This window comes from Tachysurus vachellii, chromosome 10, assembly GCF_030014155.1.
Source record: "Tachysurus vachellii isolate PV-2020 chromosome 10, HZAU_Pvac_v1, whole genome shotgun sequence".
Classification (NCBI taxonomy): domain Eukaryota; kingdom Metazoa; phylum Chordata; class Actinopteri; order Siluriformes; family Bagridae; genus Tachysurus; species Tachysurus vachellii.
In genome coordinates, this window is record NC_083469.1 from 15,138,098 (window position 1) to 15,163,352 (window position 25,255).

A 25,255-nucleotide genomic window follows, 5' to 3' on the forward strand; every position below is an offset into this window, starting at 1 on the left:
ATTTTTTATAATATAATATAATATAATATAATGTTTCATGTATTTGTTTTGTGCAAAAAAGAAAAACCTTAACGTGAATTTTCTTTTAAATACCATTTGTTTGTTGAAGCACCAATTTTAATTCCTTATCTAATTTCTCGTATATCTCCTCTGAAATCTCTTTAGTCCACCAGTTTATTTATCGGATATCTAGCTAATTGGCTGTGGAAAAAGAAATCCCTGGAGACTGTTTTCCACCACACTCAGCCTAAATAACTATCTACACGTTTAGAGATAATCAATATTATAAATGTAGGTTGTAGCAGTTCCAGTCCTTATATTTGTGACTTGTTCCTGTTAAGCTTTTTGCTGTGTCTTTTAAAAAATATACTTTAATATGTTTAATAGTTCGATTATGCTTTGAATTCATAAAGTGAATGCCTTTACAGTATGGTCTGAAATCTAAAATAAAAAATGTATTGGGTTACTTTGTAGGGTGAGCAAACACATCTGGGAACGATTTGGATGAACAAGAATCACATTTACAGAACTTGTTGAAAATTCAAATAACACTTTAATATAGATTCTGTTCTCATCATTGTCTACAAGAATACACATTTACAAGCCATAAATAATGTTTTCACAAATGAATGAAGAACAGTTTCTCCGTTTCATTTGGATAAGATTCCCAGATTCAGATCAGCTGTATTTTTGGTCCATTTTCAAAGCCGTCAATCAGAGTTCATCACATTCGTTTCTTCACATTTTTTTTTTTTTTTTACAAAATAATGACTAATAAACGTGACCACTAAATTAATGCGAAACGTCAAAAAAGTCCAGAATACGTATGCACAAAGAGCAATTTTTACAAATGTACAAACATGTTAAAAGTTCCATCAGATTAGGATGAGTTCATGATGGGTCTCGAGTACACGCCTTGGTAATAGGATGTATCCGCTCCTAACGGCGACGAGTCAAAGCCTGCTTTCGCCGCCATGGAGCCCATGGATAGCGCGCCGGCCATCGGCGAGCTGTAGCCGTAGTGCATCACCTGCTCGTACGTTTTCAGGTCCATTTTGTGGTGATGCTGCTGCTCGGACGACATAAGGTTGTTAATGGAGAACGGATGGTTGAAAGAGTAGTGATGATCTGGCTTTAAGTGCGCGTCATGTGAGAGAACCGCGTGGTGCTGCGCCATTAGATGCTGTTGCTGCTGCTGATGGTGGTGCTGGGAAACGGGCGAGGTGGCGTTGTGCTCTGGACTCATTCCCGGGTTCGACTTCAGGTCCGAAAGCGACCTTTTGTGCTCGCTCACGGAGGAGTTAGAGTGCGGAGACTCGTTTCCGTTGCAGCTTTCAGAGCTGCTGTGTGAACCAGGTTCAGACGACTTCCTGCCAGATTCCTTGCTTGAAGATTTCTCGCATTTGAAGCGCTTTTGGCGCCGCAAATAGCAGCCATTCTCAAACATGTTGCCCGAATCGGGGTGCAGGGTCCAGAACGAGCCCTTGCCCGGCTTATCAGGCGAGCGAGGCACTTTGACGAAGCAGTCGTTGAAGGAGAGCGAGTGGCGGATAGAGTTCTGCCAGCGCTGCTGATTCTGTCGGTAAAAGGGGAACAGGTCCATGATCCACTGGTAGATCTCGCTTAGAGTGAGCATCTTGCTCGGAGACTGTTGGATGGCCATAGTGATCAGGGATATATATGAATACGGCGGCTTGGCGTGTGTGTAGCTCCTGCGGTACGTTTTGGGGTCGCGGGATCGGTTGATATTTGACTGGCTATACATGGGGCTCATGGCGTTCATGTTCGTATAGGATGTCAGAGCGTTCATGGAAGGCGCTTGAGCCGTCATTGGGCTCATGCTCGGGCTGAGTGCTGCGCTCATACCCGTCATGCCCGGGCCCATGCCCGCCATGGCACCTGCGCCCGGAGACATGCCAGTCATGGAAGGGCTCATACCCGTGTTTACGTACGACATGTTCATAGTGTTGGCCGTAATGTTTGCGGCTGTGCTCATTCCAGACATGCTCATGTAGGTGTTCATCGAGTTCATTCCCAGTCCGGTGTTCATGTTGCCGACCGAAGTGTAACACTGAAAAAGAAGATTTTATTATTATTATTGTTGTTATTATTATTATTATTATTATTATTATTATTATTATTATTATTTGTTGTTGTTGTTGTTGTCTGTTTTATTGAAGATATCAATATACTCTTAAAAGCGTTATTATAGTCCGTATTCTAAAAATATTTTCATTTCATTTCATTTGTAAAAAAAAATATTGGCTTTTAATGTATCATTCTAAGCTTAAAAGCTCAACAGAAAAAAGCTTTTTCAGCTTATGATAGAAATAAAATATGGTCAAATCCTTAAAATTGACCAAGCTAGACCACCACTAACACTTGATAAAGTCAAGTTAGTTAGGTAAGTTAAATTAGAGCTGAATGTTCATTCGTAACTAAATACATTTTCTTTCTAAATTTGTACAAAAATCGTATCGCAGTATACAAATATGCATGTATACATAAAGCTACATGCTTAGAAGGAAGTTTGTATTTCATGTCAAACCCAAGTTTTGTTAGGATAGTGCAGAGCGTCGAGATGGGGGAGGATTTGGAGGCGCCTCAAGTCAATATTTGATCTCAAAGTTAATATTATCTCAGGGCTAATATTGAGTTGTATAAAATGAAATCGGCTTTTCATGAGGAAAAAAACTATATACATATATATTTAGGGTAGGCCACCTACCTCAGGCTCTCCATAGTAGGTGCTCCAGTCCGCGTGTTCGTGTCCTTCCATTTTGACAGCCCCAAGCATCCTGAAGTTTTCTTTCAATTTTTAGAGGGCTTCCCCAGACAAGAGCGTCCTCGCCGATGGCTGTTTGGGAACCTCAAGGATCCTCGTGTTCTAGTCGCGCTCTCCTGTCAAGGGCTGGCACATGTGTGTGCTTGTGTGCGCGCTTGTGCGTGTGAGCGTGTATGTGAGTGTGTGAGTCAGCAGCATGCGCGCTGACGGACGCTAAGAGGCGACTGCTGAAGACTGGAGTTCAAATGACGCCTGCTGCTGTGTGTTAGCGCTGTGATATAGCCGTGTGCGCCGGGCGAGCCTCCAATCCCTTCTTCACTCGGCCCTATTTGAATAATCTGCTCACACCTAGGCGCGAGACTTCGCCGCGTTGCCCCCCTATTGTACACCTGCGCCACTCCAAAAGAGCAAGCGTCCATATGAAAAGATTCATTATAAGCTAATCTTATTGTATTCCAACAGAAGAAAAAAAAAGGGGTGGGGGGGGCACGAGGGGGTAGTTAAGGCCACTTTATCACGCGCAGATAAAAACTGACGTTACACCTAACCTTTAATCAGGGCTTATTCATGTTTAAGTCCTATATTTAAATTCATCTATATTGTTCCAGACAAAAGTGTATAAAATGGACACGACATACATCTTGATAAGTGTTTTGTTTTTATTTATTAATTTTTTTATGCGTTTTCTTTCTCATGTGTTCCTTAGATTCAGAGACCTTTGTTAGTCCACATCTCGTGTGTAATTTTACAGTTTGGTAAAATTCTTTCTTGGTTCATTTAAAGGAAATCGTGTTGTTTTTTTATATTTATGTGTGGTTTAATACCAGTTTAGTCACTAGGAACTATGTGAGTGAGATGTGACAAGATGAATGAAACTGTTCAAATCTGTTGTCGGTTTGTCTGGATTATAGGTTTGTTTATGCGCGCGCTAATGTATGGTAGTCTAACTAATAACAGGACGAGGTTTGCTAATGTAAGAGCTCACTCTTAGCACACAGGTCACCCGTGTTGATTCTGCAGCGCGCAGTGGCGCGATTTGATTGCCTTCACTAAACAAAGTAGCCTAACATTTATCCAAAGTGTTTGACTATCCACGAAATAGGCGAATCACACAGACGAATGCTGATGCTCTTGTTGGTAGGGCAAATTGAGAAGACCCTTGAGTCTGACAAATCCAAGTTTCACTTAGCCCGCTTATTAGTAAGAATAACAAATTCCATTCCAAATAAGACATTTTATACCAGCTAACCAGAGCTAATATTTGTAACCAAAAGGGAAGAGATCAAGATGTCAGAATCTTCATTTGTTAATGTTTGAAATGTGCGTAATCTGTTCAGCACTGATCATGGCCTATCATGTGTGTCTAAATACTTAGAAGTGGTGCCACGGGGTTTGATGGCGCCCCCTTTCGGCGTCAAGATTTTGTTACCTGCAAAATGTGAAGTCACTTAAAATAATTTTTGCCAATTTGTTTGGATATAAGCAGCACGAGGACATCGACGTTTCCATCCATGTATTTGTTCTGATGCCACGCAGGCTCATTTTTTTAATAACTTCCGCCTGATTTCTGAATAACGCATCCATGAGAGCGTTAACATTAATGCCGGGTCTTTGGCACGTGCCTGTGCAGCAGTGTTATCGTTCCGTATCTGTTTGATTGCGTATTTGCGTAGCGCAGGCGCACAAATGTCAATATAATCTCAGAGTTTATTTGGACCTGTGTGTAATGTGTAAACGGCGCAGAGGGTGACGGACGCTCAGACATCGCAAAAAGACACCCACTCCAGTCTGCACTTAGTTTGACTGTCAGATTGCTGATATCGAGTGCAACTTATTTACCATCCTTTGAGAAATGTGGTTGTCATCTAAAATTATTTTTAGGCTACATACATATTCCTACGTGATCCATCTGATATGACACTGCAGTAAAATCAGGGCATTTGCCCGCACAGAAAGTCACTCGTTTTACTGTGTCCATGGATTATGTCTCTGAACAGACCTGAAAAGATACGTGAAGATGCACGTGCACACGTGATTGCGCGTTAGATTACATAGGTTTGGGATTATTTATTTATTTATTTATTTATCTTGTATCCGTGTTTGTGAAGATTAAAATATGTCTTTATCCCAAACCACAAATTAGTATATATGCTTGACTGCCATATTACAATTTAGCATAGTAGGCCTAGTATCTGCATTTGGATATTATTGGCTTTATTTACATTTTAAAATGACAATCTTTTCTTGTATATTTATGCATCAAGTGTACTCACTTTATTATGAAAGCATTTTATAAAAGAATATATAAAATTGTACTATATGTAGTCTACTTTATGATCATATGCATAACTAGTAACCTTTCTGTTATACTTTTTATTTTATTTTATTGTGTTCTTAACCATACAAATAAATAGAGCACAATGTACTAGCTATTATTGTGCAAATGACAGATTAATATCATATTGCAATATTTAATATGATCAATGAATTCACAGTCATATCTGCAGAATTAACTGAATTATCTGCAGAATTTAAAACATTCACATAATTATGGTCTACTTTATGTGGCCAGGTGTGTACCATAGAGTTCTTTTGGAATATTTTGCTTAAAGTTAATAATTTACAAATGTAGCACAGACTGTGAGCACACTCTGTAGTGAAGGTCACTTTTTGTATTTGATGAAAATGAAAAAGACACTATCTTTGAGCAAACAGAACACGTTGGAGTTCTGCCCTATACTTTGTGAATGGTTTACTGTGTACCAGAGGCAGCACATGGCAGGTGAATCCAACCTTAAATAGAGAGTAGATCTGGACAATAATTAAGACATAGCAATGTGAATCTCACAAAATAAATTTCACTTTCGCTTATTCAGTTCAGTTTATCTTTGAGGCATTGGTAGTTTTTTTTTGTTCTATACTTATATATCCATGCGGTCTATCCATCATCTGTTTGAATGCTTTCTGCGTGTTGCAATGCACCATCACGGTGGGTGGCGCCTAGGTGATCCTACTCAAACTCATACATTAGGGCCTGTATTCTAAGCAAATATTGTCTTGGGATCTCTAAACACTGACCTGCATTCTCCCTATTGTAAACCTAAAATCATGTTTCAAATTGCAAAGAGGTCAGGTTATATTTAAGCTTCTTAAAATGTCTGACAACCTTTTATGTAATTCAAGTTAAATTTTTTTGGGAGCATGTTTTAGTGTCTCAGTGTATTAGAGAACCTCCAGCAGTGTTTACCCTAGTCAATGTGTTAGAAAAATGTGTTAGGGTATATTTACATTTAAGTACCTTTTTATATATATAGCTTTTTATTTTATGTTTAGCTTTGTGTTATGATATGTCATTTTTTGTGCGTTTTGTTAGTTTATGCTGCAGATTGTAGAAAGCCCAAATACGTGAATTGAACTAGACGATTTATCAGTTCTGTTTGTTTCGATCGTTTGTATTCATCCTGAAAACTTGTACATTGCAAGCTGTGACTGAATTCATCTGACACCTGTGATGCTGCAGATTATCTGCACTGTTTCAATGTATTTCTCTCTGGCTTCTTACTGTCCTGGGAATCTGGCATCATTTTATGATTAGGGATTCATATCAGGGTCTCTGTACAATCTGGGTAGGAGGCGCAATTCAAATTCCCTGCTGTTATTTGCAGGAATGTGTTACTTAGAGTCTTCACTTTGAAAGCACAGCTTTCTGTGCTTTAAAACTTAAACAAACCTCAAACCTAGTTCCTGCTGAAAGGTTGCTTTGCTCTGTATCACTGCTTTTACTCCTCTGTTTCTCCACCACAATAACAAAGGGCCAATGGGTTAAGCCTGTGATTCGTCAAAATAAAATTAATAACTGCACCCTCTTTCTTTTGGAAGGTAATGGAGAAGTGTTTGCTGTGCAGGCCCTGTGGTGACAGTAAACATTCCGGAGCGGTGCAGGAGTTCGGCCTGGCTATTATCCAGCACAGCTGTGACAACGGCTGTTGGCTGCAGGTTTGTGGCCAGCCAAAGCATGTTTACCTGGAAATGAATCTCAAAAGTAGAGTGACGGGGAATGCACACAACCCTGACTGGATGGAGGGAGGAAAAAAGCTCGGGGCAGCCATTGAGGTGTCATTCACAGCCAGAGGGGTGGTACAGAAGTTATTGCACAGAGGCCCATTGGGTCTGGGTGCAAACACTGGCGTAAATGGGCTAAGGATTTCCTCAAATACGCACCTTTTTGATATTGAGAAGTATTCGCTGGGGAATGCCCTGCATTAGGGTCCTATGTGGTCTGTATCCAGGGGCGGCTGCAATACACTCCCCTTGTCATGCAAAAAAGACCTCAGCGTAGTCATGCATACCACAAACAAGGTGCCAATCCACATCCATTCCACATAGCATGACCGGGAAATGTAGAGCTTGAAGTTACAAAATCAAGCAGCTCTTGATTTGAGTTTGAATTGCCAGATGGATGATAGTGGTAAACAACATTAAAAGGGCCATATAAGAGAAAGAGGAAGACTTGCGATGCATTCAATATTATACAATATAATTCTCCACCATGCTTGACAAACTATTAGCACTCAGGCACAAAATGGATTGGATTATATCCGTTATTTTAATCCATGCCTTTTAATGTACACCACAGAAAAAGTGCAATATCATATAACCCTTCATTGTCATGCATCAGCGAGGGAAACACAAAGTCAACACACATTTTAATTACAAACCGAAAGCAATTAAATGTGATGGCAAGCGTCAGTATGCTAATTAAGCTGTGTGCTCCCGTGGGAAGAAGAGTTCTTAAATATTACCACCATCAATCCAGATCCAGAAGCAGGAGCTGCCATCGTTCACACTCAGCTGACACAATTTTCACTTCTCAGCTGTCACCTCTAAAGAAAACACAGGTCCAAGTGAAATTAATTCATTAGTGAAAGTCATCTAACTGTGGTGACAGGGAGTTAAGCTTGCTGTTAACAGAAGGTTAAAGTTAGTTCGCTCTCTTTTCCTTTTTTAATAGGAGAAAAAGGACATCACCTGAAAATTTTAATTGGACATGAAGGAATAAAATTACAGATAAACATGAGTTAGTAACTATTATGTTTAACAGATGGTCTTTTGACACATAGTTTCAAAATGATTATTATCTTTTAGGTTTCCAATACAAAATGTAATGGCTGCATGAAATGTGTTGTGACAGAACATGTATGGGTCGCAGAGTTCAGAGTCGGAACATCATGGCAACAAAGTCCGTGTAAGGATTAACAACAGCTATGTGCCAAACATGTGTAACGTGCTAGATAAAACTAGATAAAAAAAATACAATAAGCAAATAATTGTGTATATAACTTATCATATAGAATCGTTCTGTCCTTATGGATGGAACTCAGAATAGAACATTTCAGACAGTTATATTACCTGATGCATCTTGTGCACTTCCACATACATCAAGACTGGTTTATGTTTACTTAAAGAACTTTTTTTTTCCAGCATGGTCTTACTGCTACAAACTGAACCATGTATTTTGACTGAGTATTGAGTAGGTTAGGTTAAGGTTAAGGCTATATTTTGTTTTCACTCATATGATAAGAACAGTATCTGACTTCTAGTTTGAATTACAACTCTGTCATGTGATAAGCTTTCTGTCTCATAACTCATTTGTTTAGTATGCTATTAGAAATAGATTGGATGTCTTCTCTAGTCATTTATTTATTTTTGTAGGAATCTAACAATTGTTTTAATTAAAACAAAACATCAGATGCATCGTTCTTTCCAGTACAAAATACCTAAAATTGTATTAGAATCTTCAGATGTTCCTATCTCTGATTCCTAGATTCTCTCAAGAAACCGCTCACGTCTCAGTTCTACATCAGTCAAAAGGCATTTCACTGTTCCCCATTTTCTATTGTTCCTTATATTTGTTCTTCAGCTGGCTTATCTGTAGCCTGATGGAGTGATGGCAAGTTTAGGATTACTGCAGTCACCATGACTGCTGACCTGCGTCTGCATCACTCAGGCATTACCAAGACCATCCATCTGGCAGCTCCTGAGCCATGTTCTTTCCTTGCTAAAGCAGATATCATTTTATTTAGCCAATATTTTTATTATATTATTGCTATTGTTTAGGACATTTAGGAGTCTGCATGTACTAGTTTATTTGCATTCCTATAATTGTATTAAAAATCCTACATCTTGGTCATTGTCTGGAATTCCAGAGATCACTACTGGTAAATCATTGCCTCTCCTATGACCCATCCATATGTAGATGTCCAGTTTGTTAAGTTTACTGAAAAGCAGCAGGGGAGCACAAGACATCCTCATTCTTCTTGTCATCCTAGCCTGTAATTCCACAAGGCTGCTGAGCCAGTCGGCACATCCCATCAGTGACCAATCTGTGTTTACTTACCCGTGAAAACCCTTGGCAGGGGAGCCCATGAATTCATTCTCAGTTTTACAAGCCCTGGCAGCTAACAAGCTAGCTTGCTAACATGGAGGCTTCAGTGACACTGACCACTCAACAGATTAGCACCTCATCAGCCTCCTGTGGCTAAGGACAAATATGGCCTTCCCACCCATAAAAAACAATAGGACAGTCAGCGATAAACAGCACCTCAGTAGGGGTCCAGCTCCCCCTTACTAAACTTCCTGGCCCTTCCCCTTCTCTTAGGCTCACAGCTGCTAAAGGCACCCGACCAGGCTTCAGTCCCAGGCCTCAATTGCTGAGTCATGTGTATTTCAGGTGAGCAAATATTGCCACTTGTTTGAGAGTTCAGTTCCAGCCCCTTTCAGAGGTTGCGTATTGCAGTCACTCAAAGGAAGTAGGTGTGAGGACATGGGAGCTCCTTTGAGCACAGCTGGAGCTGTTCAAACTGTCCAGCAATGCACCATGTCCTAAACAGCAGCCTCTTTGTATTACAGGCAAGGATTTCCCTTTCCCATGTCTCCCATGTGTTTGTGTCTATTCTCTCAAACCTTGTTAAATTCCTCCAGCTATACTATTTGGTGATTATTTTTATTTCTTTTACTTCTGACAGCTAGTAAAGGAGAATTGATCTTGTCAGGCACTTGCTACTTTTGAAGCACTTTATTGTCTGCAATATACATTTACAGGGGTGTCAACAGCCCATCATGACATTAAACTCTCACCTGGGTTTTAATGTGGAGAAAACAATTACAGGACAAACTGACCATGTGTTCCACATGATTTCACATTAGATAAATGGCGGATCTTAACTGCCTACCTCTGTTTACTCTAATCAATGGAGATGTGTATCAGAAGTGAGAGCTGTTATAAGATTTTACTATCTCAAGAGTGCACTGAAATTGCACTGATTTAGAATGTGTACTGATGCACCTGCTTCATCAGTAACAGCTCTTTAAGGTGTGTTTATGCAAGTGAACTGGATCTTTGCAATAAAATCAATGTGACTCTACTCCCATAAAAATAAATATTGTGAATGTCAATGAAAATAATTAATGAATTAAAAATAAACCAAATTTGACTGTTTCAGGGCAAAGAATACAAATAATGATATAGATATTGGTATTTGATATTCTTTCTTTAATTGGCATTGCATTAGCATTTTTACCAGAATGCCAATGCACAACACACTTGTTTCTGAGTCTATAGTACAGCATTAGTGTCAGAGGTGCCCAGCTGGAGTGGAACTGCCTCAAGAGTCAATCAAAAGAGGCAGTAAGCAGCTCTAGTGGGGGTTCTCCATGAAATAGATCCAACTCCACTGCAAATAGCTCTCGCCCATCCCGAATCAATCTGCTGCCTGAGATCGTTTGCTTTTTGTGTGTTTGCTTGTTTGTTGGCTTGTTTGTTTGCCGTAATTCCTGTCGGTAGAGACCGACTCAAGGATACATCACACAGACCACCCCAGAGCTGACAGGGGATTGCAACCTGATCTGCTGTTCAAGGCCAAACTGGAAGCAGATAGCACCTGACTGTGTATCTACAGGACTTACAGTGCTAAATATACATTATGTAATTCAAATCATTATACTGCAGTAAAGACAAGTATGTAAGTTACTAGGCCAATTTTTTTTAAAAAGTATGCTTTTTTAAGACATCTGTTTTTATTAAGTTGTGGCGCTGGCAAAAACGAGTTTATATCAGGTTCAGAATGCCACCTAGTGGTGAAAAAGAGAAATGCACCACAGAAATCTCCATTGATGCAGACATCTGAAAACAGGAACAATGTAGTTTTTAAACGTTTTTATTCTTTTTGTTGATTGTCTTTCTCTCTTTCTTAAAATAAATAAATAAATAAATAAATAAATAATAATAATAATAATAATAATAATAACAAGAAATGAGGAAGAGGAAGAGAAATGAGTAGGATTTGTTTAATTCCTGTATTTCCTTTACAATTTTACTTCATTTTTCTGTGACACTACACCAGTAGTCCCACCAGTGCAAGACAGTTCCACATCTCAGAGAAGCAGACCTGAAGACCATAATGCCAACATCTGGACTTTATCAGCCATATTTACACAATATGTGCATTCTGAACCAATTTGATCTCAGTATTTCTCCATAATCTCTCCAAATTTTAACTGCCAAGTTTTATATCACACATGAGGCTCAATCCACAGTAGTAAATCTTGGCACAAGATAACATGACTGAGCTTATGGCTTCTGTTATTTTCTTCTGTGATTGGTTTAGTTCCCAAACCCCCACCCCAGCATTTGCACCACTTTTTTATTTTTCAGCAGGGCAAGAACATGCCAGTGGAAAAAGAAAATGCTGCACACAACTCTTTAATTGTGAAAGCTGTGTGTGTGTGTGTGTGTGTGTGTGTGTGTGTGTGTGTGTGTGTGTGTGTGTGTGTGTGTGTGCTTCTAGAAATAATGTCATTCAGGTATATGCCTTAAGAGATTCCATGGACTTTCTTTATGTGATTTTTTGCCTGATTTGATTTGCATTTGATTAATCATTGCAGCCTGTTTACACAGAAACTCTGACTCAAATCCTATTTAAGATTTTCTTTCTCCTTTCTCCTGATCTGGGACGAGGACAGTCATGTTCAGCTCCTTATCTAAATGGTCTATGATAAAACTCAGACTTCTCCTCACCTCACAAGCTCTGGTAATAGAATGGGCTGTGAGCCAATTTGTCTGCCAGGTTTTTCTCAATTCTGAAGATGAACACTTATCAGCACAGCGTGTGGCGCAGTCCACATCTTTAAGTCATTTGAAGAATGAACAGATAAAGCAGCTCATTCGGAGTTCAGGCTCAGGGGAATCTTTGTGAGACCTTCATCAGTTGCTTCTCAATCCACAACCAACTTTAATTTAATCTTACAGACATGTGGATATGCACCTTTTTATTTTTGTTCGATCTGCTAAATTCCTCCATGTATACAAAATACAGAAATCTAAGGCCATGCCTTTCAATGATTGCTGAATAATCCTTTACTTTGCAGTTATGAGTTAAAGCAATTTTCAAAGTTTTCTATTATTAAACGTTGTTATAGAAAAGAAGGTTGACATGTATATGCATGTTCACGGGCAGTGAATATATTCTCTTCTCTCTCTAATTACTCCTTAGTGTTTGGGGTGGGCCAAGCTGCCTGATGGCCAGTGGTTACACAATTGCATCCAGCTGCTGCTAAATGGATGTGACGTGACATGTGCTGCGCTGTTACTGAGTATAGTGATTCTAACCCAGCATGCATGCTGACACGCACAAAGCACATGCAAGCATCATATACCATTCCTCAGAAACCAAAGAAGTGCTCTTAAACATGTGGTCTGGTCACAGCAGATACCAAGACTTTATCACTAACTTTCAAGTAAATTCTAAATTATATAGAACAACCAACAAGTCAGCCATATAGTTAATGGGACTAGATGTAAAAACAAAAACATCTAGGATTCAGTGTACACAGTACTTCAGAAATATACTTCTGAAGGGTAACATGAAACTTCTGAACTTTGGCTCTGAAATAACTGATCATTCCTCAAGAAGAAAATTGCTCCAGTTCCCTGAGGAATTAAGAAGGCACTTCCTTTGCCCTGCAGAGTTTTTTCCTACACATTCACTGATGTTTGGTTTTGATAATTGGGGAGGTGATGGAAGGCTTTCAACTTGGAAATTCAAGAAAATCAAGTTGCATGAAACACAATAGTGCAGAAAACATCAATAATGCAAATAAATGAATGGTATAATTTTCAGTACAAGTTCCAATAAATGACAATTTGCTTTATGTACATATGCAATATTAACATATCTATAGATGAGTCAAATGATAATGTACTAATTTACCATGAATATGCAAAGATCCATAATGTACTGTCTGTGACACATATGGTGACGTGCACACACTAAAATTAAAACACTAAAAATAGGGTTTACAAACACAAACTTAGAATTATAAGACTATAAGTAATAACTGAAAATTTAAATTTAAAAGTTTCTGGGCCAAAAGCATTTATAACATAGAGGTGAGAATTTTAATCACAAAATACAAATCAATATAATCATTTAATGTAAATTGATTTAATAACATTTAATAACACTATTTTTATTCTTATTACTAGACCCAAAGGTAGAGGATAACATCAGTTTATATTATTCTTTCCATGGATCTGTGGTATAGATTTTGTGCTTCAAAGTCCTTGATGATGGTTTAATAACTACAAGATTTGGAGTTATTTGCCAAATCAATGCTTATGATTTCATTATTTATTAGTATTGTTCTTGTAGATGATGTAGTTTTGTGACTACATCACTTGAATTTCTAAAACCAAATATATAGCCTCTGTAGGACACTGTTAATTGCTTTAACGTGTTAAAACAGTGACTATCAGGCCTCTTTAGCTACCTGTAGCTGCCTGACTTTTCTCCATCCAATATATTTTACATGTCTATATGTACATCATATGGCCAAAGGTTTAAGGACACCTGCTCATTACATCCATATGTGCTTTGTGTACGTTCCATTCCAGATCTAGTCCCCTCTTTACTGATATAAACACCTCCAGTCTTCTAGGAAGGCTTTCCACTACATTTGTGCCCATAAAGCCACAAGAGCTTTAGTGAGGTCACTGATGTCAGGCATGAATGTGTGGACATTGCAGTTTATCCCAAAGGTATTTAGCTCTGTCCAGCACACTCAAGTTCTTTCAGTCCAGCTTTGGCAAACCATTTCTTCCTGGAGGTCACTTGGGCAGGAGCCCTTCTCAGGCTGGAACGTTTGAGCCTTTTAGTACCAGTAAAGAGAAGACAATTGTCTGTTTCCCGTTTGGGGAAGACCCACATATGGGTATGATGATCAGGTGTCCACATATAACTGGGGATAAAGTGTTTTTCAAACTTTAAATAAGGAAATAAAGACCCCACACAGAAAGTAGTGCATTCAATTCTTTATGTACTAAAATATACAAAACACTCACACCTGCCAATCCAGTGGCAACATGAAGTAATGTTTATATGGATCCAGAGGAGCAAATCCCCCCTCCTCTCCCAGACAAAGTGATGGAAAATCTTCCATCTCATGCAAACTTTAAAAAGCAGTCAAACTGATCTGCTCAAAATGGCTCCTTATTCTGTGCTATGGAATACCTTGAGAACAGACTGTGCACTTTATGACCAATTGTAATCAATAAATAATTGAATTTGAACACTTACAGGCAAATCATAGCTGCTCACCCTACTGCATATGTTCAATCCCATATAGTGCACAAAGAAGATGAGTTTGTACATTTGTACTTATATCGTACTGATCTGAGTGAAAACAGCTTGCTACTGAAGTCAATTCAGTATTTATGGCTGAAATGGGTCATTTTGCTCCAGTTTTGGAATATCCTTGGAATACCACTGTTATTTTTCATGTTGGTTCATTTTGACATACAGCCCACATGAAAAAGTAATACAAACCATGATTTCTAGCAGTTAGATATGATTCTGATGTGTTTAACAAATGCGTAGTGTAGTGCTATGTTTTAAATCAGGTTGTCTGCCTGACCAACAGATATACTCTCTACAGATGGAAGGGAAAAAACAAATGCTAACCATATAACCTGAAAAAGTAAAAAAGAAAAAAAAAGGACATACAGGATTGGTGTGTGTTTTGAATTATGAAGAATAATTGTATAACAGCTTTTAGATTAGTTCAAATAATGGATAAAAATACATTTTGGAGACCATAATTATGATTTTAAATATATTCTATTCTTTATATGACAACCTCGTTTTTAACTTTCTTTGTTAACTTCTTCAAAATTCCTGGCTTCAAATGTTGTAAAAAAAAAAACAACTATGGCTTAATATAACTGTATGGCTTTTTAGGAGAAACCTCCTAACATCTTCCAGTTATAGAATACAAGGCTACTCATATTATAGGCTTAAAAAGTCAAATTCATTATAGCACCATTCCTCTTTCTTCTTTAAATGTAATTTCACCTAAGCCCTTACACCTTTATTCTCATTAGAAATATTAATGTAAAATTGTTAACATTAAATCTGTAGATACGATAAACAGATCTGCAAAGTTAGATGTAGCACAGGTAGGACTAGAGGGCAGAATGCATAACCACAAATTACTGACATTTATGTTTTCTACTAGGATTAGAAGAAAAAGAATCTTTATCTCAAATGGTCATGACTGTATGACCCAGAAAACCAAGGCTTCACACTTCTGTGGGCTTGTGTTACACTTGGCCGCCACACCTATCCTGCCCCTGCCTCAGAAAAGTGCTGTATTCACTTTAGCTTCAGGTCCTTAAGGGGCCAGTGCCTTCTAGTGAGAGTCTGACACTGATCTCCTTCACAAATTCAGTCCGTAAAGTAACTAGGGGTCTTCATCCATGTCGTCTAGGTTGGGAGCCATGATGAAGTGTTTAGGGTAGACCAGACTGTGCTCATCAGCAAACTCCTCCCAGCGTGCATCATCACTCTCGTGGGTAATGTAGCGCTCGCCTCGCCGGGTCTCAAACTCCCGCAAGTCTAGCCATGTCTGGTAGTCCTAAAACAACAGGAATATGCTTACATGAACAAACAAGGCTTTAAGACTTTCAGTAAGAATGTGAAGGCTTTGCTGTAGTGCCACACAAAGTGCTGTGCTGTCTCACCTGGAACCATGGATGACTTAGGGACTTGTCCACACTGTACCGCTTCCTCATCTTCACTTGAAGAAGGTTGTTGATGAGATCTGTGGCTATGGAAAAACATAAATCTATAACTGTAAATTAGCCTTCAAGATCAAGACAGAAAAGAAGTGTTAGAATCAGCTCTCCAGTATATTATTATAATGTATAGCCTAATTAATGTGGCACAGTATATTTTAATATTGAGGCAATCCGGGGTTATAAATCTAAATGGTCTTAAGACATCATTCACTGGTTAATTTAGGTCAAAACTTTGAAGCTCATGTTGTAGAGTGTGACATTTTTAAAGGTTATTACAAATGCATTTCTACATAACCACTTCCTCAGGCTGCTTTCAAATGCTTTATATCAATCACATCATCTCATTTCAATACAAACAACTTTGTCTCGAAGATATTTTTCAACCTTAGCCCCAGTGCTACATGCACATGTGTCATTTGTGACCTGAAATGTGAACATCTCTGACTAAATGTAATAAATACCAAGCTGATATCAAAATGTCAAATGAGTAAATGAGTTCAAGGACTCAAAGAAAAGATCATAAAAAATTTATTTCCCGGTGAAAAATGTGATATGTTTAATAATTTATCAGCTCAGAATACAAAGAAACAGAAAAGGAAGAAACAAGCATTAATATTGGGAGGTGGGTGGTGCAGTGACTCATTAGATCTGAATAGTCTGAAATTGTGGTAGTGTAGACAGACACGGGGGTGACATCCTTCACCATGTCTGAGTTTTTTACTATATGATTTTGTGTTTAAATGCAGCCCACTATCCTTAATATATATTATAAACACACAACATTTTACACATAACACACATTCTGTATTAATACTAATGTTAGGAAAAACCTCTGTAATTTAATCGGACTTATTCAGCAACTACATTATATAACAAACCACTATTGGGGGGAAAAAAGAAAGAAAAGAAGATTCCTTGTCTAGACAGTTGTGTTACTGTGTTATTTCTCAAAGTAAAATATTGGGGCTAGTGTGGCTGAAACAATGACCTACTTCTAAAAGTTCCCTTGTCCTTGAATAATGTGGTATAAAATGTTTAAATGAGCTCAATTATGAGGTCATTACATGAAGTTTACCACAAATTTTTAATCCAACCCCATCCATTGTGACAATAATATCAGGGCGAATAACCTTTCCAAGATCGATTTCATATTATTATTATTTTTTAAATATTTAAGTGCACAGTCATTGTGACAAAAACATCAACAGAAGTTTAAATAACTTCAGAAACTTCAAAAAGTTAAGATTTTTAAGTATTTCATATTTTTAGTATGAAATACTTTTAAGTATTTAAACAATGTGTAGTATTTAATATAATTTGTACATATAATCTGTATTATTTCAATCATTTTCTGAAAGGGAAGTGGTAGCTCAGTAATTAAGGTGTTGGACTACTTATCAGAAGGTTGTGAGTTCGAATCCCAGGGCCACCAAGCTGTCACTCTTGGGCCCCTAAGCAAGGCCCTTAACCCTCAATTGCTCAGCTGCATAAATGAGATAAATGTAAGTCGCTCTGGATAAGGGCGTCTGCCAAATGCCATAAATTTATATGTTTTTGTTGTGTATAACACAATAGTATGTTTTTTTAGTTATTGTAGCATATCAGGAGGTAGAATACATTAAAAGTGTTTTCTTACCTTCTGTAGATATTTCCTTCCAAGGCATTGGTGGATACATAAATGCTGCATTCTGGATCTGATCATTAATATCTTCATCCTCATTAAAGGGGAAGGTACCACTCAGGCTGACGTAGATGATGACCCCCACTGACCACATGTCCAGTGAGCGATTGTAACCTTTACTACGAAGAACTTCAGGGGCCAGATATGCAGGAGTTCCAACCACAGAGCGACGGAACGACTTCTCACCAATTATCCGAGCAAAACCAAAGTCACACAGTTTCACCTGCAGAGCGAGATGTGCAATCATGAATCTGAGAAGTGTTTTATGTGCATAAATGAGTCATATAATGGTAATCTTCTGAGGAATTCTTACCTGAGGAAAAGGCTCTGCTGAGGCTAGGAGCACATTTTCTGGCTTCAGATCACAGTGAACAATGTTTTTGAAATGGAGATGTCTCAAAGCCACCAGAATCTATAAGCAGAAAAATGATGACAAATAAAATGTTAAGCCTTGTGATAAATTGTAGTCAAATCTGCTGAAAATGTGTTATTCACATCAAGTTTAATCAAATTCACTATTTATTTTCATTGAATTATACAACATCATGCACAGTCGAGGGCCTCTAGCCACATCAGAGCCATGTGTGCCTGCTAATTGGAGGCTGCAGATCCATAGCTAATAGACGAGCCCCTGTTATTCCAGCCCCCAAGGGGCCTCTCAGTTCTAATCATCCCACAGTCTCAAGTAGTGAAGCACTTCAACTCCCTGATGAGATCCAGACTTCTCTAAACACAGACTCCATTCAAAACACCACATCCATCAGAATAAACACAGTCCAGACCAGCAGAATGAAGAGCCCTGAGCAGAACTGAATAAGTCTGATAAAAAGAGTCAACCTGTGTGACAAGGAACTTGGTGATGCGCTCAGGCAGTCTGCTCTTCTCGCTGGACAGGATCATCTCCAACATGTCCCCATGCAGCTTCTCCATGACAACAAACACTCGCTCCGGGGTCTCAAACATGCACTCTAAGTTGACAATCCCAGGATGCTGCAGGTTCTTCATGGTAAAAAGAGAAAAAAAAAATCAGTCATCACATACACCTGTATGTTTCTCCACTGTCCCATTATTCTGAGATGCTCCTACCTGTAAAATGGCTACTTCATTCCTCAGCTGGCTTTCTTGTTTTGTAGGAAACCTCATTTTGTCAATCACCTTTATAGCTACATCTCTGCCTGTCTTTCTGTGCTTTCCTTTTAAACAGAAAGAGGTTTATTAATTCAAGTTGACTGGTGAAGTACATAAAATGATATCTGACAGAAATTAAGAAATTATTCACAACAGTACCTCCATACACAATGCCAAACTGTCCTGATCCCAAAACCTCATCAGCAAAGATCTGGTAAACAGAACTGATGTCCTAAAAACAAGTGACAAATAAATCAGTTTTTTTTTCATGTACTACACAAACTATATTAATTGACTGAACATAGCTAAGCATGTAGAGATGTTTTGCCATTTTGGTGGGTGTATAAACAAATGTGGTTGTTTTACAGAAAATGCTGAAGCCTTATGTTGGTTGTATTGATAATTATGACTGAAAAGCCATTATGGTAAAGTCTGCAAAACTATCACTGACTCACCACATTCTCCTGGATTTGACTGTTAGATACAGAAATGCTCATGGACAGTTCCTCTGTAGAGACACAGAACAGAAAAGTCAATGCAAATTCATTCAGGAATAATCCATCTAGCAGGTAATAACATAAATAAATAAAGTGTCCTAACCCAAGAGTATTGAAGGATGAGGAAGTATCAAATGAAAAAAAAAGTACCGTGGGCATTTGATTAAGTGTAAAAACACAAGGTCGACTAAACGATTGAAATTTTGTGTAGATCCAAGTACTGAGTGAAGAAACCAATGAAACTGAGTTATGTTACCATGTGGCTGAGTCTTCAAGGAAAACTAGATGCAGTGGTTTCTTATTCTGAAAGCATGCTTAGTATTCCTGCAAGAGACTGCTGTACCCCAGTAAAATGTCTTGAAAATAGTAAAGTGGACAATTTGTATTTAATTCTTGCTGAAAATTGAGTTCACTTGAATTCAGTGATGACAACTCCGAATAAATTTTAATGAGAGCTTATGGGTGGGAATGGAATGTAGGAAGGTTTGGTATTGGCAGATAAGATCTGCTACACTTCTGCTGCTGGGTGAGTATAAAGGCTGCCCCTCTGAACCTGCTCAAATGTATAGATATTAAGAAACAAGCTGCCACTGCAAGGTAAGGCAGGAGGAACCTCCCCTGTTGGGAAGAAGAGAGTGACAAGCCAAATCTCTTTCCGAGTCACTAAGGCCAAGCTTGGGAGTTATGTCAGGATAATAAAAGGTTACATAGACGGGAAAGCACAGCAGAACCAATCAGTGTGAGGGTAAAGTTTCATGACTGAACCCAACATTAATCCTAGTACAGGAATAACATGAAGAATCATGAGAGAGCATGTTGTGGAGCAGCTCAGCAGCAGAAGTTGCCAATAAAAATGGTATTCCTGTTTCACAATCAGTGCTGGAAAACAACCAGGAGCTGTTCCTTCACAGAGCAAATGGTGGTACAAGAATTTAAGTATCATGATTAGAGTAATTTTCCCTAAAATTTCTAAGAACAACATGCTGGAGGTAATTCAAAGAATTTCAGTTGAACATATAGCACAAGTTAGACATGTTCTTAAAACATGTTTACATTAAGAGGTTTGGAAACATGTGAGCTAGCAAATGTATGCAATATCTGAAATGTAAGTTCCACTCATTATTTATTTTTAGTTTTATTTTTAGTTATATTCTGAGTAAAATGATTCTATTTTAAAAGCTTTCTACATTTACAGCTTTTTAGTCTTCTTCGGATTTCTTTCCAAAAATAAGCAATTATTGCCTCACAAAGATGATCGTCAAGTCTCGGTTAGTCATCAGCAAAATCATTACACTGTGCTGTCACTCAGCCTCAATTCATTTTCTTCTCATCAATTTATAGTCAAAAAATTAGTGACCCTGAACTAATGAAGTCATATAAATCAATATTGTAATATTATAAATTTTGTCAATATTACAATATTATAAGTTTTATAAGTCATATAAAACAATATAATAATAATAATAATAATAATAATAATAATAATAATAATAATAATGTCTTAAAGATTTAAATGGATGTACTCACTATGGTCCTTGCCCTGGCCAGCAGCAGCACCCACACTCGGCTGAGGCGTAACTGGAACAGGCATGAGGGCTTGGCGGATGGCCATTTCCCAGCCCTGCGCCACCTCCAGCCCCACAACGGAGGCAGCCAGCATGGGGCTGTGCATATGAAGATGGTGGCCACCAGTGTTCTCCCCAACATAATAGACCATAGTAGCAGTTATAATCTCAAAGCAATGTGGATTCCCCCCCATGGCAAGACTACTGAAATCTCGTGCTGCTTCCACCTGCAGTATCTCAGACAGAGGAATCTCCTGTAGGTGAAACAAAACAGTGAAGGATATTCAGATTCAGGTATTAATTTGAGGCAAATGAATGAATAAATATCATAGATCACACTTGAGAAAACTATGAAACTCCTTGTCATACACTCTGAAGTAAATGAGTACTACAGCTAGATATCATAATACGATACACAGTTCTTTAACAAAATCTGAAACACAAAAATCACCTCCAGTTACAGTAATGTCACTGAGCACTACTAATCATGACTACTGCCAGGACGCTCCAGATATGTAGATTAGTTCTACATTCTACATCAGAATGTCTCCCGTATGTTCTAACCAAGCCCATTTCATACCTTAAGCTCTTTAGAATGGAGAGCAGGGTTTGAGATCGCACAATCCAGGGTCTTCATGGCTGTGAAAGTGCTCTAACCATGGGCTCATGTGCCTCATATCCCTTCTGAGGCTTTAATGTGAAATAAAAAAGCTGCCTTCTGTTGACATTTGCTTTTGTCCACCCACTTTTCTCAGATGAAAGAGTGAAACAGTAGCTGTGACCAATAGTAGCTTTCTCTGAGCCTCACCAACATCAAGTGTGGTTAGAGGGTGGTCTGTGTAATCCCACCCACTGAAGAGATTCATGATTTCAAGGCAGCAAACTGAAAGTCTTCATGACTTTACGCTTGAGTGTGTGTGTGTATGCCACGCGTGTGTGTGAGACCAGGCTACCACTGTGCTGCGGATGGCCACTACATAGTAAAAGGGGGTGGTCTGGTTGAAAAACAGTTATGTGGAGACAGGATTGAAGTCCACATAGGCCATAAAAGAGGTGGAGAAACCAAAAGTACAGGGTTTCTGTCTTCAAAAGAGCATGGTATAAATTCCAAATGTATAAAACAGGCGCAGTCTTTCAGCTCTTGACACATGACCACCAGAGCATATGGGGTGAACATAAGTAAAAAACAGTGGATACTAAATAAAAAAGCAGAAAATGAACCAAAAGTATAACCAAAAGCAAACAACCAGCAGCTCTCATCTCAGTCAGTCGAACACAGGCAGTTTTCATTATATCTGTTTAGAAGATTCTGAAGAAAGAAAGGACTGTGTGTTTTACAGTCCTGGTAGTTTTAGGAAATACCTATAAGGGCCTTGGCAAACAGACAACCATTAGGATGAGCAGCTTCATACACTAAAAATTTGAAGTTCATAGCATCTATATGACTACTCTTCAAAAAAAAAAAAGAAAAAAAGAAGACAAATAGAAGACAAATAAACTAGGCTAAGAAAAGCATATACTAAGAAAGCAAGTTAAAAATAAATGTAATTCTAGGTTTAAAATACTGTAAAAATCACTTATTCCTAAGTGTATTAAATAGTCTGTTATAATTATATTAGCATGATTAGTTCCAGTACACACTTTTATACACATGAAGCAGGTTAATTTGTATAGAGATGTCAATCCACTTCTCCTCGGCTTTGGCTAATAACATTTCCTGCATTGTCTCATGAAACTAACCAGTGCAAAAGAAAACAAATTATTGAAGAGTAGCATAGCATAAAACATTTGATTGTGGTTGAGAGATCACATGTTCAAAGCTAAACCAAAGCTGGTATTCATCTCTTATTTGTCAGTCTGGACATTTAGGTATCATTTATAGGTAGATGAGAATTTATAGTTATAATTTAAATTGATTAGTTTTGTAGCATTGATGTAATAGATTATGGCTAGTGTACCTTACATTATCACAGTATTCTTCAGAAACAACATTCCTAAAACATGTCATATATTTACCTGTAAGAAAACTTTTAATCATAGTTTAGTCAGAAACATGTGCAAAAATAGTCCAGGAGTAGAATTCATATACTGTATAATAATCCATTTATTATGGATAATATTACTGTACATATGTGATGCACACACATTGTATGCATTATAATATAAGATTATATAGGTGTGGGTGACGTGAAAGGACTGGCAACGTTACAAAGTCAAATCAGATCATGTCTAGTCAAATACTGTGTCTAGTCAAATACTGTGGCAAAGTTTTCTTATTTGCTGCTTAAAGAGTGAAGGGCATAACGTTGTGCTGAGCTAACGTGTGGGCTTTACAGGTTTTGATTTTACTTGCAAAAATTCGTTTGGTCTTTCAAAAAGAAACTCTCTAGAGTCCCCTTACAAGAGTACACTGGGGGCTGCCCACAATAAAGAATGAAAGAAGACACCATGTGCGGTGCTGTGGGTTTCAGTGGCTACATCCTGAGTTTCATAGGTTTGTTACAGTTAACCATCATTACAGCTTTACTTTTATTTCACAGGTGCTTCAGTATACAGCACATAAGCAAAGAAAAAAACAATAATGTCAGCAGGAAAATACACTATGACAAATATGTCAGCAGTACAATAAACCAGTGGAAGGACTATTGGAAAGAGATGTAAACATACATATTCACACATATGTATGCTATTTCATTTAACAAGGATTGGCTTTACAAGTGTATGCTTAAATGCAACAGAGTTTTTATGAGATGTATCCAACTGCGTATTAAAAGCTTTAGGAATAAGTTTACATAGTTATGCCAAACTGTTCAACTTTGCCTGTATATTTGTACACATATGTGTATGTAGAGGTCTGACAGTACAGTACTGTAAAATCAAGACTATTAACTAATATACATGATCACAGTTTATAGTTAATCTTTACCACAAGAAGCATTTGAGGTGTTTATATGACCTTAGATGCACTATGACTAGTTCTGAAGTGTCCTTTTTGATAGCTCTTCCCCTTTGACCACAAAGAAATTTTACATCTCATATAGTGAAAACAGCTCAGCGGGGGAGGGGACATTTGAAGGGACACTGACCTTATTTCTATTCAGAAAGTCCAAAGTTAACTATTATACTGCTCTAAGCACAATTCAGCAATTCTTTGAACTGCAGCTTCACATTTACCGTGCAATGACTACAGTAATTACAATTAAAATATTTCCTTGCAAATGAGTCTCTTACCTTGTAGAACTTGGCTCCTGTGTCATTCTGAAACAGAGTCAGGCTTTTGCTGTCCAGCCTCCAATAGTGTCTCTTTCTCTGGGAACATTTTATATAAACATAATAACTATTAGTAAATTGATTTACTAATACTAAACTATTAAAATATTATGAAATCTTCTGCCATCTTCTAATTTCATTCATTCATTCATTCATTCATCTTCTACCGCTTATCCGAACTGCCTCGGGTCACGGTCACGGTCAAGGCAGGATACACCCTGGACGGAGTGCCAACCCATCGCAGGGCACACACACACTCTCATTCACTCACGCAATCACACACTAGGGACAATTTTCCAGAGATGCCAATCAACCTACCATGCATGTCTTTGGACCGGGGGAGGTAACTGGAGTACCCGGAGGAAACCCCCGAGGCACGGGGAGAACATGCAAACTCCACACACACAAGGTGGAGGCGGGAATCGAACCCCAACCCTGGAGGTGTGAGGCAAACGCGCTAACCACTAAGCCACCGTGCCCCCCTATCTTCTAATTTACATAAGAAAATTAAATCTCACAATTTAAAAATATAAGCAATCTGTGTAATATTTATTGAGCTGTAAATAAAAGTAGCAGTTGTTGAAGGATCTTACAAGGTTGTCCCTGCTGGTGTAGTGCACCATCCATCCCTCCCTGACCATAGTGGAGCTTCTTCTCTTGGTGTGTTTAATGGACTGCACTACGCGCATCAGTGGTATATTAGTGCTAGTGGACGGACTAAGGGAAGACAAGAAATATTAGAATAAAAGACAGACTCTATGCACATGTTCACATGCTAAAACGGTAAGGAATTCTGTGGCTCACTGAGGTGCACTCCAGAAATGTCATTTCAATTACTCATATATCAGATTGATTAACAGTCAGATTGATTTTTGCTTTATTTTAAATCTTGAGCAGTTTCTGAATAAATACAATTTTAATAAGCACAAGGGTTCTAAATGCAGATCGAGTTATTCTCTGACCTTTATCATGCAAATCAGTATCTACACACCTGATCTGAGGAGCTTTAACAGGCTCCTCGTCTTTCTCCTGGTCTGAGAAAGGATAGTCCCGAAAGATCTTGTCTTCAGGAGTAGAGGGCTCTTCTGAGTCGTCCTGGCCTCTGCTGCTCTCACTGTTGACATCACTGATATCCACCTCCATAGTAGTGTCTGAATCAGGCGCTGGACTGGCTGGCTCTGGCACATAACACACAGA

General features: G+C 38.3%; 2 protein-coding genes across 4 annotated transcripts in view; both read right to left on the reverse strand.

Annotated features, from left to right (window-relative positions):
* Positions 1-530: 530 nt before the first annotated feature.
* On the reverse strand, positions 531-3,193 carry foxa2 (forkhead box A2). The gene is made up of 2 exons (XM_060879859.1): positions 2,729-3,193; positions 531-2,071 (listed from the first exon to the last, which is right to left on the reverse strand). Exons 1-2 carry the CDS (start codon positions 2,795-2,797, stop codon positions 881-883), a joined length of 1,260 nt encoding a protein of 419 aa, XP_060735842.1. The 5' UTR covers positions 2,798-3,193; the 3' UTR covers positions 531-880.
* A 10,948-nt stretch (positions 3,194-14,141) lies between these two features.
* Positions 14,142-25,255, reverse strand: part of prkd3 (protein kinase D3) — a 39,971-nt gene continuing 28,857 nt past the window's right edge. For 2 of the 3 annotated variants that reach the window (XM_060879810.1, XM_060879812.1), the window contains 12 exons: positions 25,050-25,236; positions 24,652-24,775; positions 24,020-24,097; positions 20,751-21,042; positions 19,182-19,234; positions 18,886-18,958; positions 18,685-18,791; positions 18,436-18,597; positions 17,912-18,010; positions 17,554-17,821; positions 15,861-15,946; positions 14,142-15,754 (listed from right to left, as the gene is read on the reverse strand). In XM_060879810.1, coding sequence (XP_060735793.1) covers positions 15,581-15,754; positions 15,861-15,946; positions 17,554-17,821; positions 17,912-18,010; positions 18,436-18,597; positions 18,685-18,791; positions 18,886-18,958; positions 19,182-19,234; positions 20,751-21,042; positions 24,020-24,097; positions 24,652-24,775; positions 25,050-25,236 — 1,703 coding nt within the window. In that variant the 3' untranslated portion in view covers positions 14,142-15,580. Of the gene's footprint in view, positions 15,755-15,860; positions 15,947-17,254; positions 17,401-17,553; positions 17,822-17,911; positions 18,011-18,435; positions 18,598-18,684; positions 18,792-18,885; positions 18,959-19,181; positions 19,235-20,750; positions 21,043-24,019; positions 24,098-24,651; positions 24,776-25,049; positions 25,237-25,255 lie in introns of those variants that run through there. The other variant, XM_060879811.1, reaches the window with a different exon arrangement.